This window comes from Mobula birostris, chromosome 13 (genome assembly GCF_030028105.1).
Source record: "Mobula birostris isolate sMobBir1 chromosome 13, sMobBir1.hap1, whole genome shotgun sequence".
Lineage (NCBI taxonomy): Eukaryota > Metazoa > Chordata > Chondrichthyes > Myliobatiformes > Myliobatidae > Mobula > Mobula birostris.
Window position 1 is genome coordinate 28,021,821 of NC_092382.1, and position 17,162 is coordinate 28,038,982.

General features: G+C 46.0%; 2 protein-coding genes across 2 annotated transcripts in view; one reads left to right on the forward strand and one right to left on the reverse strand.

The window, feature by feature from the left end:
• Positions 1 to 17,162, forward strand: part of LOC140207864 (uncharacterized) — a 54,006-nt gene that overhangs the window by 22,980 nt on the left and 13,864 nt on the right. The gene's annotated exons all lie outside the window — the stretch shown is intronic.
• On the reverse strand, positions 5,406 to 8,374 carry LOC140208650 (uncharacterized). The gene has a single exon (XM_072277496.1). The coding sequence runs from the start codon at positions 8,364 to 8,366 to the stop codon at positions 7,413 to 7,415; it is 954 nt and encodes a 317-aa protein (XP_072133597.1). The 5' UTR covers positions 8,367 to 8,374; the 3' UTR covers positions 5,406 to 7,412.

A 17,162-nucleotide genomic window follows, 5' to 3' on the forward strand; every position in this document is an offset into this window, starting at 1 on the left:
AAGCTGGGCGGCAGTGTTAGCTGTGAAGAGGATGCTAAGAGGATGCAGGGTGACTTGGATAGGTTGGGTGAGTGGGCAAATTCATGGCAGATGCAATTTAATGTGGATAAATATGAAGTTATCCACTTTGGTGGCAAAAATAGGAAAACAGATTATTATCTGAATGGTGGCCGATTAGGAAAAGGGGAGGTGCAACGAGTCCTGGGTGTCATTATACACCAGTCATTGAAAGTGGGCATGCAGGTACAGCAGGCGGTGAAAGAGGTGAATGGTATGCTGGCATTTATAACGAGAGGACTCGAGTACAGGAGCAGGGAGATACAACTGCAGTTGTACAAGGCCTTGGTGAGACCACACCTGGAGTATTGTGTGCAGTTTTGGTCCTCTAATCTGAGGAAAGACATCCTTGCCATAGAGGGAGTACAAAGAAGGTTCACCAGATTGATTCCTGGGATGGCAGGACTTTCATATGAAGAAAGACTGGATGAACTAGGCTTGTACTCGTTGGAATTTAGAAGATTGAGGGGGGATCTGATTGAAACGTATAAAATCCTAAAGGGATTGGACAGGCTAGATGCAGGAAGATTGTTCCCGATGTTGGGGAAGTCCAGAACGAGGGGTCACAATTTGATGATAAAGGCGAAGCGTTTTAGGACTGAGATTAGGAAAAACTTCTTCACACAGAGAGTGGTTAATCTGTGGAATTCTCTGCCACAGGAAACAGTTGAGACCAGTTCATTGGCTATATTTAAGAGGGAGTTAGATATGGCCCTTGTGGCTAGGGGGATCAGAGGGTATGGAGGGAAGGCTGGGGCAGGGTTCTGAGTTGGATGATCAGCAATGATCATAATAAATGGCGATGCAGGCTCGAAGGGCCGAATGGCCTACTCCTGCACCTATTTTCTATGTTTTCTAAGACAATTTGACCCCAGATGTATGCTTTAAAAGTATCCCATATAATAAGGCTAAACATCTCTTCCAACGTATTTTCTTCAAAAAAAAAGAGCAATTTGATTCTCCATAAATTTAAGAAAATACTCATCGGACACAGAGTTAAACTAAATTGCCAAAATCTACTCATGGGGATAGGACCAGAAAGATTTAAAGACAGAATTACAGGAGAGTGGTCAAAGATAACAATCTCTTTATATTCAATTGATCGAAATAATGGAATTATTTGACTATCAATAAAAAGAACTAGTCAATCCTGGTATAAGAGTGATAGACATGAGAGAAAAATGAATACTCCTTGTCCGTCAGATAGAGAAAACGCCAAGCATCAACTATACCACGTTTAGTTGGAAAAGATTGGATAAGCACAGCTGATTTATTAAGTGTGTCTGCTTTAATAGATGAGCGATCTAATACTGGATGTAACCAGCAATTAAAACCTCCTCCTATCACAGGGGAGTAAGTACACAAACCTCGCAAAAATGAAAATAGACTTTCAAAAAATCCTGGATCATCTACGTTGGGGGCATATACATTAGCAAAAACAATCGATTCACTGTCTAAACTCTGATACAATAACAAATCGACAATTAGGGTCCGAAACAACTTTATGCTGAATAAAGGAAACTGTATTATCTACAAAAATCGAAACTCCACATGATTTTGCATTAAACGAAGAGTGGAATTCATATTCTTCCACCTAGTAAAGAAAAACATAAGCTATCACAGCTGCGTATGCGCATTTCTTGTAAAAAAAAAGGTGCTTTTAATTTTTTAATATAAGCAAACACTTTGTTCCTTTTGGTGGGGTGATTCAGCCCTTTCACATTCAAACTAAACAGGTTAAAATTTCGAAACATTTTAAATACCAATCAACATGTAATTAAAAGATCTGGCCATTAAGTTATTAAAACAAGAAAGCAAACTGTAAAGTAAAGTGGTCAAACAAACAATCATATATTCAACCCAACACAGCTCCCAGAGAGAAATAGGCCCTACCCCCTCCCCTACCCAAAGCGAGAAAGCTGACCAATAGACAGTCAGTGAGCTAAGAACTAAGTACCGGCCCCAAAAAATCCTGTTGACAGAAAAAACTCCAGTCCTGCAAGGTCATTATGTCCCTACCAACACACAACATAAAAAGTAAAATAACTTGGTATTCGGAAATACGAAAGGATCACTTTAAACAAATTCAAAGAAAGCTGTATTAAAATAAAGCCTCAAAACGGGATAAAATAAAGTAGTATCAAAAAAAAATCTAATAAAAGACAGTATATGAACAGCCAAAACGTAAGCTTAATGAAACCTTATTTCAAATTCATATTAACAGAAGAAAAAAAACTTGATCAAATAAGAAGTATAACAGTTTTAGACTTCATCCTTCAGAAACTCTTTTGCATCTTCAACTGAATTTATTCTTTTTCGCAATCCGTTCTTCAAAACAATACGCAGACGTGCGGGGAACTGAAGGGATGGTTTATATCCTTTATTATAAAATTCCAACATAACTTCTTTATATTTCATACGATCAGCCAAAACTTCAGGTGAATAGTCTTCCACAAATCTAACCTTGTAATTTTGGAAATCGATCATTCCTTGTCTCCGGGTATGACGAATTAAAAGGTCCTTAACACGAAATTCATGAAAGGCTAGTCTGACTGATCTGGGTTTCACCGCCAAGGACAATGGCTTCAAAGTCGGAGAGCGAGAAGCTCGATTGAGCTTCGGCTCCGAAGTGAATAAAGCAGGGAAAAGCTGCTTCAGAAAGTTTGCAAAAAACTTCGTAGGGTCAGCGCCTTCAATTGATTCTTCAAGACCCAGGATTCACAAGTTATTTCTCCTGTTTCTGTTTTCGAGACTGATGATCCTTTTCAGCATTTTATCACTGGATAAGGATAACTCCTTGCAGAGTTTAATTGTATCTTCAACATCCTCTTCAAGTGTCATTAGCTTCACAGTATTCTCCTGAATTTGGTTCTCATGATCTAATAAAGTTTGCTGAATTGTATCCAATTTGCCATTGATCCGCTGAAACTCCTCAGAGAATTCCTACTTTTGCTGTTTAAGGAAGTCACTGATTGAATCCAAAGTGACTGGGGATTCATCTTCTGTTTCTCTTTCTTTTGCAAATGCTTTGGTTCTTTTCCCAGCCATAGTAAAGCAGTATTGAAGTATTATAATAAGGTTTCAAAAAAAAAAAGACTGGTAGGAGACAATTAAGTAAACAGGGTAGGAGCAATCGAAAAGCGACGAACAGGGCTCTGACTGCTTCTTATATCTAACATATGCTTCCTTCCTCATCTAGGCAAGTTGCCTCATATGTTTCGTCAGCCACGGTTCCCTTTTCCTACCATTTTTTCCTTGCCTCAGTGGGACAAACCTATCCTGAACCCTGCACAAGTGGTCCCTAAACTTCCTCCACATTACTTCTGTGCTTTCAGCTTTGAAAATCTGTTTCCAATTTACTCTCGCTAATTCCTGCCTCATCCCTTCATAGTTAGCCCTTCCCCAGTTAAGCACTTTCCCATTTTGTCTGTTTTTATCCTTTTCCATAGCTATACTGAAGCTAAGGGAGTTGTGGTCACTCTCACCAAAATGCTCCCCCACCAAGATGTCTGCCACCTGACCAGGTTCATTACCCAGAACTAGATCCAGTATGGCCTGTCCTCTCATCGGCCGGTCACATACTGTGTCAGGAATCCTTCTTGAAAGCACCTGACAAATTTAGCCCCATCTATCCCCCTTGCAGTCAAGAGGTGCCAGTCAATATGAGGGAAGTTGAAATCACCCATAACTACAACCCTGTATTTCCTGCACCATTCTAAAATCTGCCTGCTTATCTGCTCCTCGGTGTCCCGAGGGCTATTTGGGGGCCTATAGACTACTCCCGGCACAGTGATTGATCACTTCCTATTTCTGACTACCACCCACACCGACTCAGTGGACACTCCCTCTGCAGCGTCCTCCCTTTCTATAGCCATGATACTATCCCTGACCAGTAATGCTACTCCCCCACTTTTCTACCTCCCATCCTAATCCTTGTAAAACACCTAAACCCCGGTACCTGCATCAGCCAATCCTGCCCTTCCTCCAGCCAAGTTTCAGTAACGGCCACAACATCGTAGTTCCACGTACTGATCCATTCTCTAAGTTCATCCCCTTTATTCCTAATACTCCTGGCATTGAAATAGACACACTTCAACCCCTCGAACTGGCTACATGTATGTTTTGTCCCCTGCCTGTCCTTCCTCAGCAACTCAGAACACACAGCATCGTGCCCTTGTCCTTCTACCCTCATCTCTGCACTCACATTCTGATTCCCACCCCCCTGACAAACTAGTTTAAACCCTCCCCAACAGCTCTAACAAACCTGCCCACCAGGGTATTGGTCCCTTTCCAGTTCAGGTGCAGCCTGTCCTTGTTGTACAGGTCAGACCTTCCCCAGAGGAGATCCCAATGATCCAGAAATCTGAACCCCTGCCCCCTGCACCAACTCTTCAGCCACGCATTCAACTGCCATGACTTCCTGTTCCTACCCTCTCTGTCTCGTGCCACAGGCAGCAATCCTGAAATTAGCACCCTTGCGGTCCTGCTTTTTCACTTTTTTCCCCTAACTCCCTTTATTCCTTCTTCAGGACCTCATCCGTACTCCCATCTATGTCATTGGTCCCCACGTGGACCAGGACATCTGGCTGCTCACCCTCTCTTCTGAGAATACCGAGAACTCCATCCAAGATATCGCGGACCCTGGCACCAGGGAGGGAACAGACTGGGATTCTATATCTTTCCCACAAAACCTCTTAACTGTCCCCTTAACTATCGAATCCCCTATCACTACTGCTCTCCTCTTTTCACTCCTTCCTTTCTGAGCTGAGGGTCCAGTCTCGGTGCCAGAGACGTGACCACTACAATTTGTCCCTGGTAAGTGTAGGTCGTCCCCACCAACAGTATACTTATTGTTGATGGGAACGACCACAGGGGTGCTCTGCTCTTTCTGTCTATTCCCCTTCCCTCTCCTGACAGTCACCCATTTACCTGTCTCCTGACTTTTAGGGGTGACTGTCTCCCTGAAACTCTGATCTATTACTGCCTCTGCCCCCCAAATGAACCGATTTCACAGGAGCTGCAGCTGGATGCACCTTCTGCAGGTGTAGACATCGGAGACAATTGTGCTGTCCCTGACTTCCCACATCCTACAATCGGAGCACTGGACTGCCCTATCTACTGCCTCCATTACTAACTCCTAGGTTAATTAATTAAATAAACTTTCCCGGCCTTACCTCACTGGGAGCAAGCTCATCCTCTGCCTCTGCTCGCTGAAATCTCTCGAGCCAAAGCCTCAAAGCTCCACTCCTTCACTGGCCGCTCTCCACTCCAGTCCACGTTAAACTCCAGTCCCAATAAAGGTGAATATGCAGCAGAAGAACCTCCTCCCATGCTCAGTGACCAGGGTGCAGAACTGGGTCTGGTGAGCAACAGCAATAATTGCAGAGTTCAGCACCGACAGTCACTCTCGAAATTGCATTCAGCAACGGTGATGGACAAATATCCAGCCTGCAGCTTATTGAAACTTTCTCCCCAGTGCAGAAATCGTGCTTGGCTAATCTTCCGGAATTTTTTGAGGATGTAAGTATGAAAATGGACGAGGGAGAGCCAGTGGATATAGTGTACCTGGACCTTCAGAAAGCCCTTGATGAAGTCCCACATAGGAGATTAGTGGGCAAAATTAGGGCACATGGTATTGGGGGCAGAGTACTGACATGGATTGAAAATTGGCTGGCTGCCAGAAAACAAAGAGTAGCGATTAACGGGTCCCTTTCGGAATGGCAGGCGGTGACCAGTGGGGTTCCACAACGTTCAGAGCTGGGACCGCAGCTGTTTACAATGTATATTAATGATTTAGATGAAAGGATTAAAAGTAACATTAGCAAATTTGCCAATGACACAAAGCTGGGTGGCAGTGTGAAATGTGAGGAGGATGTTATGAGAATGCAGGGTGACTTTGACAGGCTGGGTGGGTGGGCGGATGCATGGCAGATGCAGTTTAATATGGATAAATGTGAGGTTATCCACTTTGGTGGTAAGAACAGGAAGGCAGATTATTATCTAAATGGAATCAATTTAAGAAAAGGGGAAGTACAATGAGATCCAGGTGTTCTTGTACATCAGTCACTGAAAGCAAGCAGGCAGTGAAGCAAGCTAATGGCATGCTGGCCTTCATAACAAGGGGAAATGAGTATAGGAGCAAAGAAGTCCTTCTGCAGCTGTACAGGGCACTGGTGAGACCACACCTGGAGTACTGTGTGCAATTTTGGTCTCCAAATTTGAGGAAGGACATTCTTGCTATTGAAGGAGTGCAGCGCAAGTTCACAAGGTTAATTCCCGGGATGGCGGGACTGTCATATGTCGACAGATTGGAGCAACTGAGCTTGTATACACTGGAATTTAGAAGGCTGAGAGGGGATCTTATTGAAACATATAAGCTTATTAAGGGATTGGACACGCTGGAGGCAGGAAGCATGTTCCCACTGATGGGTGAGTCCAGAACCAGAGGCCGCAGTTTAAGAATAAGGGGTAAGCCATTTAGAATGGAGTTGAGGAAACATTTTTTCACCCAGAGAGTGGTGGATATATGGAATGCACTGCACCAGAAGGCTGTGGAGGCCAAGTCTCTGGATGCTTTCAAGAAAGAGATGGATAGAGCTTTTAAAGATAGCGGAGTCAAAGGTTATGGGGATAAGGCAGGAACGGGGTACTGATTGTGGATGATCAGCCATGATCCCAGTGAATGGCAGTGCTGGCTCGAAGAGCCAAATAGCCTACTACTGCACCTATTGTCTATTGTGAACCCAGTAGTGTGTCAGAACTGTAACGTGCTGTGAGTTTTCAGTGTTAATGTAATGGCCTCTCTGTAATCTATCACTACTGAGGTAACGGTTTCTCTGTAGCAGCAATGTTTATGTTACGACTAGAGACAACAGGGTTTTGAAGTGCAGGGCTATCCAATGAGAGAAATGTTATTCTTTCTTGTGAGTCTGGAAGAGAGATTTTTGTGGTCTTTTGCTGGGGAGAGATGAGAAGACATGAATGGAGAGAGTGGGCCATTTTCCTTTACTTTTTCTTTACTAACCCTATAGTCAAAGTAATAACTACAAAGCCCAATTGTTTAATCGCATATTATGTACCGTTTGTTATTTCGGGGTACTGATTTGTAACAGGGGACACATCGCACAGCATCCACTCAAACGAGATTTCTTAAGTTTGGCCGGGCTGGGGGGCTATCACCCCCTATATTAAGCTGCTAGCTGAAGAGAGAGTTACATATGGTTAGATGACTGAGTGAATCGCTTCACACGTTCACAGCAGGTGAACGGCTTCTCCCCAGTGTGAACTCAATGATGGACATTTGGTGGCGATGGCTGAGAGAATCTCTTCCCAAAGTGTGAGAAGGAGATCGGCCTCTACCCAGTGTGAACTCGCTGGTGTTTCTGTAGGTTGGATGACCGAGTGAATCTCTTCCCACACACTGAGCAGTTGAATGACCTCTCCCCAGTGTGAACTCGCTGATGTACCTTCAGTTCAGATGACTGCATGAATCTCTTTCCACAGTCTGAGCAGATGAACGGCCTCTCCCCTGTGTGAACTCGCTGATGTACCTTCAGTTGGGATGAGCAGGTGAATCCCTTCCCACAGTCCGAGCAGGTGAACGGCCTCTCCCCAGTGTGAACTGACTGATGTGTCAGTAGGTTGGATGACCGAGTGAATCCCTTCCCACACACTGAGCAAGTGAACAGGCTCCCACCAGTGTGAACTCGCTGGTGTACCTTCAGTTCAGATGATCGAGTGAATCCCTTCCCACAGTCTGAGCAGGTGAACGGCCTCTCCCCAGTGTGAACTCGCTGATGTACCTTCAGGTGGGATGAGCAAGTGAATCTATTCCCACACACTGAGCAGGTGAACGGCCTCTCCCCAGTGTGAACAGACAAGTGTGCTTGTAGGTGGGATGATCGAGTGAATCCCTTCCCACACACTGAGCAGGTGAACGGCCTCTCCCCAGTGTGAACTCGCTGGTGTCTCTGTAGAACAGAGGATGAAGTGAATCCCTTCCCACAGTCAGAGCAGGTGAACGGCCTCTCTCCAGTGTGAACTCGCTGATGCACCTTCAATAGGGATGAGCAAGTGAATCCCTTCCTGCAGTCTGAGCACGTGAACGCCATCTCGCCAGTGTGAACTGACAAGTGTATCAGTAGGTTATATGATTCAGTGAATCCCTTCCCACAGTCCGAGCAGGTGAACGGCCGCTGCCCATTGTGAACTGACTGGTGCCTCTGTAGGTGAGGTGATTTAGTGAATCCTTTCCCACAGTCCGAGCAGGTGAACGGCCTCTCCCCGGTGTGAACTCGCTGGTGAGCCATTCGGTCAGATGACTGAGTGAATCCCTTGCTCCTCTTCTTAAATATCTGGATAGAGACAGCAAAACTGGCGTGTTGTGTTTGAGATTCCCATAGACAAATTCCTTGTCATTTTTAACCTGTAAAAATATTTACAAAATCCATCAATGGGCGTAGGACAATATTTCAGATTAGATCACTTGAGTTGTCAACGTGTGATCTGGCATCACACTGTTACAGTGAAGTTCAACCCAAGTTGGAGAGAGAAATCATCTTCTAACTGGGCACAGTGCTGGTATCTGGAATGACCAACATATTCTTTGATACTGTTCCTGTCTCTATAAGAATGGGATATTTATGCCATCTCCAATCTGTGACCTGGTTCAGTCTGACTCTCTCCATTGTTATTATTCCCTGTTCCCAATGAGCTGCATGGGTCCCTGGCCCCACAGTAGCTGATACAACCTCACACAAATAGCCGGCAGTGCATTCCACGCACCCACCACTGTGTGTAAAAAACTTACCCGTGACATCCCCTTAGTATCTATTTCCAAGCATCTCAAAACTAACAACCTCGTGTTAGCCATTTCAGCCCTGGGAAAGAATCCTCTGGCTATCCACATGATCAATGCACCTCATCATTTTATACACCTAAAAAAGGCTCTAAACATAAACAAGGAAATTATACATTGCTTTGAGGATTTGTTAGAAGTATACAAAATTATGACGGTATAGATAAGGGTAAATGCAAGCAGCTTTTTCCACTGAGGTTGGGTGGGATGACAACCAGAGGTCATGGTTAAATGGAGAAGGTGAAAATTTTACAGGAACATTTGGAAAAGCTCTTTACTGAAATGGTCATGAGAGTGTGGAATGAGATGTCAACACAAGTGGTGAATATGAGCTCGGTTTCACCATTTAAAAGAAGTTTGGATGGGAGCCTGGATGGTAGGGGTATGGAGGTGAAAGTTCCAGTGCAGGTAGTTGCAGTAGAGACCTTAAATGTTTTTTCCAGCATTGACTAGATGGGCCAAATACCCTGTTTCCGTACTGAACTTCTCCGTGTTTCCATGACAGAGAAGCTGGCCAAACTTGTTTGGAAGGGAAAAGGTAGGAGTGACAATGGAGCAGCAATGGCTGGAGCTTCTGGGAGCAATTCAGGAGCCGAGTGATAGATACATCCCAAAGAAGTGGAAGCATTGGAAACGCAGGAGGACACAGCTGTGGATGAAATGAGAAGCCAAAGCCAATATAAAAGCCAAAGAGAGGGCAAACAAAAGAGCAAAAACGATTGGGAAGCTTTTAGAAACCAACAGATGATGACTAAAAAAATAGTCAGATGGGCTCAGGCGGTGGAATTATGATATTGTAGTCATTAGTGAGTCTTGGTAGCACCCAACAGTCAGGCATTTAGAGGAACAAAATATCTGGGGCCTCAATATCTCTTGAAAACCAAGGTACCCTGCACCAGTTACCTTTCAACTTTTATTTTGCAGGCACATACAATCCCTACACCCTCAAAATTTCACTTCTGAAGGCCTCCCACTTAGCAAGTACTCCTTTGCCAGGAAACAGCCTGTCCCAAACCACACTTGTTAGATCCTTTCTGATACCATTAAATTTCTCCAATTTAGAATCTCAACCCATGGCCCAGACCTCTCTTTTTTCATATTTACTTTGATTCTCATGGCATTATGATCACTAATTTCTGTCACCAGCCCCGTATCATTTCCTAACAGATCATTGCACACTTCTACATCGGGAATTCTACGTACTGATCAAGGGCACATTTGACAAACTACACCCCATCTAGTCCTTTTACAGTATGGGATTCACAGTCAATACATGGAAAGTTAAAATCACTTACTGAATCAACTTTTGTTTCTTGGCATGGTCTGCGATCTCTCTATGAATTTGTTCCTCCAAATCCCTCAGATGTTGGGTGCAACCAAGTCCCAATAATGGCTACAATATCATAATTCCCTGTACTGAGCTCATCTGGTTTTCCTACGATGCTTCTTGCATTGTGATATACACAGCTCAGCACATTCATCGCACCATTCACAACACGCTGGAGGTACTCAGCAGGTCGGGCAGCATCCGTGGAAATGATCAGTTAACATTTCGGGCCATAACCCTTCGTCAGGACTGAAGAGGGTAGGGGCAGAGACCCCATAAAGAAGGTGGCGGGAGGGTGGGGAGGAGAAGGCTCCAGGCTCAACCATTTGATTGCTGACTGTATCTGGTGTCTGAACAACATCTGACTGGTGTCAAGAAAACAACCTCCCCTCATTGTCACAAAACATGCATCATTGCTGTCGCAGTTTATGTTCCACTGGATGCTAATGCTAAAGTAGCCATGAAAGACCTCAGTGCTGCTATTAGCAAGCTGCAGACATTGCATCCAGATGGAGCTTTGACTGTCGCTGGAGACTTTAATCATTGTAACCTACGTACCGTGCTTCCAAGATATTACCAAAATGTATTATGCACCACCACGTGGAATAAAACCTTAGACAATGTCTACACAAATGTGGCTGACGCTTACAAACTCACTACCCTCCCCCACCTGGGACAATCTGACCATCTTTCATTGTATCTGTTTCCCAAGTATAGCCCGGTCACTAAACGTGTGAAACCCACAATGAAGACTATTAAGATCTGGCTGGAGGGGGCTGACTCTGCTTTTCAGCACCAATTCCAGCACACAGACTGGAGCACGTTTGCTGCCCATACCACCACAGACTCTCAGATTAACATTGATTTATACACCAACTCTGTCCTTGATCACATCAACAAGTGTGTAGATAGAGAGACATCACAAAAACAATAAAAGTTTTCCCCAATCGGAAATCATGGATGAACAGAGAGGTTCACCTCCCACTCAAAGCCATAGATTCAGCCCTCAGGTCTGGAGACTGGGAGGCTTACAGCTCAGCCAGGGCCAACCTGAGGAGGGGAATCTCTCAGGCTAAACACATTTACAAACAGAGAATCGAGGAGCATTTCAACTCCTCTGACCCCCGGCCCATGTGGCATGGCATACAGGTCATTACAGACTTCAAACCTCCTAGTACTGTGCCCCCTTCCAGCTCTGCTACCCTCCCTGATGAGCTCAATTACTTCTACATTCGCTCTGACCGAGGGAACAAGGAGGTCACCCTCAAAGCGGATCTCCCACCTGGTGAACTGTCTCTCTCACTTTCCACCTCCGATGTTTGTGCCACCCTGAGCAGGGTGAATGTACGGAAGGCAGCTGGTCCGGATGGAATACCTGACCATGTGCTCAGAGTCTGTGCAGGGCCGTTGGCCAGGGTCTTCACGGACATTTTTAATCTGTCACTGGCCCAGGGTGTTGTCCCCATAAGCTTCAAGATCACCACCATCGTGCCAGTGCCAAAGCATTCTACTGCCACGAGCCTGAATGATTTCCGGCCAGTTGCACTCACCCCCATCATTGCAAAGTGCTTTGAGAGACTGGTTCTATCACATCTGAAATCCTGTCTGCCCACTACCCTGGACCCCCATCAATTTTCCTATCACACCAGCAGGTCAACAGAGGACACCATCTCCACGGCACTTCACTCTGCCCTGACCCACCTGGACAGCCCCAACTCTTACGTCAGAATGCTGTTCATTGACTTTAGTTCGGCATTCAATTCTGTAAGCCCCTTCAAGCTGATCACCAAACTTGGCCGGCTTGGTATCAGCTCATCCCTCTGCAATTGGACCTTGGACTGTCTGACGAACAGACCCCAATCAGTTAAGTTAGACAACCTCTCCTCCTCCACTCTCACCCTGAACACCGGCGTGCCTCAGGGCTGTGTGCTGAGCCCTCTTCTGTACTCCCTTTTCACCTATGACTGCGTTCCTGTACATGGTTCTAACTCCATAATCAAGTTCGCAGATGACACCATGGTGGTTGGCCTGATCAGAGGGGATGACGAGACAGCCTACAGGGACGAGGTCCAGCACCTGGCTGCGTGGTGTGCCGACAACAATCTGGCCCTTAACACCCAGAAGACCAAGGAGATCATTGTGGACTTCAGGCATGCTAGGAGCCACACTCCCAATCTCCATCAACGGAACAGTAGTGGAGCGTGTATCAAGCTTCAAATTCCTTGGTGTCCACATTTTCGAGGATCTCACCTGGTCCCTGAGCTCTTCCATCCTGATCAAAAAGTTGCAACGGCGCCTTTAATTCCTGCGGAGCATCAATAAAGCTCACCTCTGTCCCAGGATATGACCGACTTTTACCGGTGTACCATTGAGAGCATACTCACCAACTGCATCTCAGTGTGGTATGGCAATTGTCCCCTTTCGGACCACAAAGCACTCCAGCGTGTGGTGAAAACTGCCCAGCGGATTATCGACACCTAATTGTCCACCATTGAGAACATCTACCATAAACGCTGGCTGGGCAGGGCGAAACACATTATCAAGGATGCATCTCACCCGAACCATGGACTTTTTACTCTCCTCCCATCCAGTAGGTGCTACAGGAGCCTCCGCTCCCACACCAGCAGGCACAGGAAGAGCTTCTTCCCTGAGGCTGTGACCCTGCTGAACCTCACATCACAGCGCTAAGCAGTATTGCACCCATATTGTACTGTCTCAGTACTTTTATATTTGTGTGCTGTAGCACTTATTTTTATTCTCAGTTATTTTGTAAATAACAATATTCTTTGCATCTCTGTTCAGATGCTAACTGCATTTCATTCGCTTTGTATCTGTACTTGGCACAATGACAATAAAGTTGAATCTGATCTAAAAAAAACAAAGGAGCTGATTGTGGATGACAGGAGGAATGGAGACAGGCTAACCTCGAATGACATCAATGGATCTGGGGTTGAGACGGTGAACAGCTTTAAGTTCCTTGGCATAAACATCTCTGAGGATCTCACATGGTCTGTACATACCGGCTGTGTTGTGAAAAGAGCACAGCAGCACCTCTTTCACCTCAGACGGTTGAAGAAGTCTGGGATGGGGCCACAAATCCTAAGAACTTTGTACAGGAACACAATTGAGAGCATCCTGACTGGCTGCATCACTGCCTGGTATGGGAACTGTACTTCCCTTAATCACAGGAACCTGCAGAGAGTGGTGCAGACAGCCCAGCACATCTGTAGATGTGAACTTCCCACTATTCAGGACATTTACAGAGATAGGTGTGTAGACAATAGACAATAGGTGCAGGAGTAGGCCATTCAGCCCTTCAAGCCAGCACCACCATTCACTGTGATCATGGCTGATCATCCGCAATCAGTACCCTTTTCCTGCCTTCTCCCCATATCCCTTCACTCTGCTATCTTTAAGAGCTCTATCTAACTCTTTTTTGAAAGAATCCAGAGAATTGGCCTCCGCTGCCTTCTGAGGCAGAGCAATCCACAGAAGCATAACCCTCTGTGTGAGAAAGGGCCCAAAGGATTTTGGCCACCCAATTCACCACAACGACAAACTGTTCCTGCTGCTACCATCCAGGAAACGGTACCACAGCAAAAGGACCAACAGGCTCCCGGACATCATCTTCTATCAGGCCATCAGACTGATTAATTCATGCTGATACAATTGCATTTCTATGTTATATTGACTGTCCTATGTACTAACTATTTATTATAAATTACACATTGCACATTTAGATGGAGATGTAATGTAAAGATTTCAACTCCTCATGTATAGGAAGGATGTATGTAATAAAGTCAATTCAATTAAATTCACCCTCCCCACTATCTGTTCTGTCATTCTATCTCCCAAATCCCCTGCAACTTATTTTAACCACATCACACTCTCCCCACACTAACACTAACAAGCCTTATCACTAGGATATTAGTCCCCTCTTATTCTGTTCCCCTCACTGACGAATCCCCTATCACCCCTTTGACTTTCCTCTGTCAGTACTCCGCCCAACAGTTTCTAAAGTGGCCCGCCTGTTGTTGTGTGGGATGGACACAAGAGTACTCTTCAATGGCTATTTAACCTCATTCCCCCTCCTGACTCTCACCTAGTTTCCTGTGTCCTGCACCTTGGGTGTAATTCACCTCTCTTCATGTCATATCTATCCCAACGACCCCCCCTCCAAACTCCTAGATGATATGGAATTCATCCATTTCAAGTTCCAACTCTGTAAAGTGCAGGGTTACAAGCTGCAGCTGGATGTACATCTTGTAGGTGAGGGCATCGGGGACACTGGATGTCTTACCACTTTTAATCCCCTCTAATCCCCTTTCCCCTCTTGTCCCCTCTAATTTATAATGATGAGTGTGCACATAAATCTTGTATTCTGCATTCTTTTAACCAGTGACAACATGGGCAGAGTGAACTTTAAATAGAGAGGTATTCATTTTAACAGCTAGCAAATCACTGTCGGTAAGAACTTTGATCTCCTCTGGGTTTGATCGTGTTCAGTCTGCACTCTCACACAGACTATGTAGCAGTCCTGTGATGGGTAATGAAGGATTTTCTTGCACATTGTCCATATCTGATTTGCTTGCTAAATGACGCTTTAAAAAGTCAGATTCAAACTATCACTCCACTTCTTACCACTTTCAAATTCTCTAGCAACTTTTGCATCACCACAATACACACAGGTAACACCAGTTTCTGTATTGTACATAAATATTTCCCCTGAACCCTCCCCCAGGTGACTGACGGTGGTGAACTCAGTGATAGCAATGCCAATGAATATGAAGGGAAGGGCAGTAGTCTGTCTCATTGGAGTCTGGCACATTTGTGATGTGAAAGCTACTTGTTGCCCAGGGCAAAGGTGTTTGATATCATTATGTACCCAGAGAGAATGGGTCAAAATATGTCCTCCCGGGTAGAAAGTCCAGAACAGTAGGAGGTGGAACCAGCAACACACACAAAATTTTGGAGGAACTCAGCAGGCCAGGCAGCATCTATGGAAAAGCATACTGCCTTGCAGAGGGTGGTTAGGGGAGCAGAGAAGGTTATTGGGGTCTCCCTACCTTCTGTCCAAGACCTCTTTCAGAGGCGATGCCTCCAGAAAACACGGTACATCATTAAGACCCCTCACACCCTCTCCATGAACTGTTTGTTTTTCTGCCATCAGGCAAACGTTACAGGAGCATCAAAACTAAAAGCAGAAGGCTACTAAACAGCGTCCTCCCACAGGCAGTCAGACTGCTAAATAGCTGCTCCACCTGACTCTGCTTTGGACACTTTTCACTTGCACTGGACATTTATAACTGATTTTAACTGACATGTGGCTGTTGTGTTTTACTATTTATTGTTATGTTTATTATTTAGTGTTGTGTTTGTTATGTTATGATTGCACTGCCTCTGAGAAACGCTGTCTCATTCTGCCCTGCAGAGCTGATGTGCGGTTAGAATAACAATAAAGTTTCTTGAATCTTGAATCTAATGCTGAGTTCCTCCAGCAATTTGTGTGTGTTGCTCGGATTTCCAGCATCTGCAGATTTTCTCTTGTTTGTGACTGGAGGCAGAACAAAGGTGATTTTCTCAACAGCTGATGTAAAAGATTTTGTTCCCTTTCTCCGAGTTCCCGATCCTTGCATTTAGACAGCTGGAGCTCAGCTCTGTCTGAGAGACCCATCGGTTCCCATTCCCTCATCAGCCGGAAGCTCCCCGGGGCCCGTGTACGGATGGTGGGGCTGAGAGAGAGGGAAGAGAGCAGGACTGTCCCGGGATTGCGGGTCACGGAGTCCGGAGTCACAGCAACTACCCGAAGTCGGTGTTGAAAACGCCGCCCGGTGAGACCCCCAACCCGGAGATCCCTTCTCACCTCAACCGATCATCCGGGGCCTTTTGTGCCCCGCGCGCTGGTGAGCTCGAGCTTGGTCGGTTTAACGGCTGGGCTACTGATCACGTGACCAGCCCCTCCCCCACCGCTGTCAACAGTGAAGTCACGCGCTGCGCTATTCCCATTGGTGCGAAGCGATATCAATCACTACTTCCAACCAATAGCGGAGGCGGACCAGCCGAGAGGGCGTTACCCCCGCTGACACCGTCTCCCGGACTTTCCGTCACGGCGGGACAACCGTCAAAGTAAATGTCCGCTTTCTGATTTATTTCCATTTCCCTCCGAGGGAAGTTGGGGCGTTTGTGAAGCGTCTCCTGCGGCCGGAGTCTGATGTGTCGCTGAGAGGTAGGAGGAGACCGCTCGGCCCGTCGGTTTGATGCCGGTTCCCCGGGGAGGGAGAGGATGAAGACGGTGAGAGAGGGGGCGGACAGGATGTTTGTCCCGGTGGGGACAGGAGGGGCTCATCTGTGGAAATGTCTGAGCCCACGGTGGTGGCGATTCACCACATTGGGGGGCAAACACCGGCAGACTGTTGCCCTGCAAGCGGGGCCGATGGTCCGGGCAAAGTGACAATTATTTGTGTTTTGTTGAGACTGTACCGGGAATATGGTGTAAAATCCCGGTCCCCACACTAACACGGGTCACACAGACCAAAGAACAAACTGCCGGAGGAACTCAGTGGGTCGGGCAGCATCTGTGGAGGGAAATGGACCGTCAACATTTCGGGCCGAGACCCTCCCTCTGGACTGAGAGTGGACGGGAAATAGTCCGAGAAAAGAGGTGAGGGGTGGGGATGGGGCAAGAGCTGGGGAGTGAGAGGTGGATCCAGGTGAGGGGGAGGTGGGAAGGTGGAAATAGTGACGGGGGTGGGAGGTGAGTGGTTGGGGCAACACGGGGCTGCAGAAGATGGAAATTAATTCCATAGAGGATTAACAAAGAGGTTGGAGAGTATTTGTTATAGAGAGTGCAATGAAGATTCACCAGACTGATCCCTGAAGTGGTGGGGTCATCATATGAAGAAAGATCAAATGTGATAACCC

Excerpts from the sequence above, each read along its gene's own strand:
- LOC140208650 (XM_072277496.1), bottom strand. The coding sequence starts at position 8,366 with ATGGCTCACCAGCGAGTTCACACCGGGGAGAGGCCGTTCACCTGCTCG.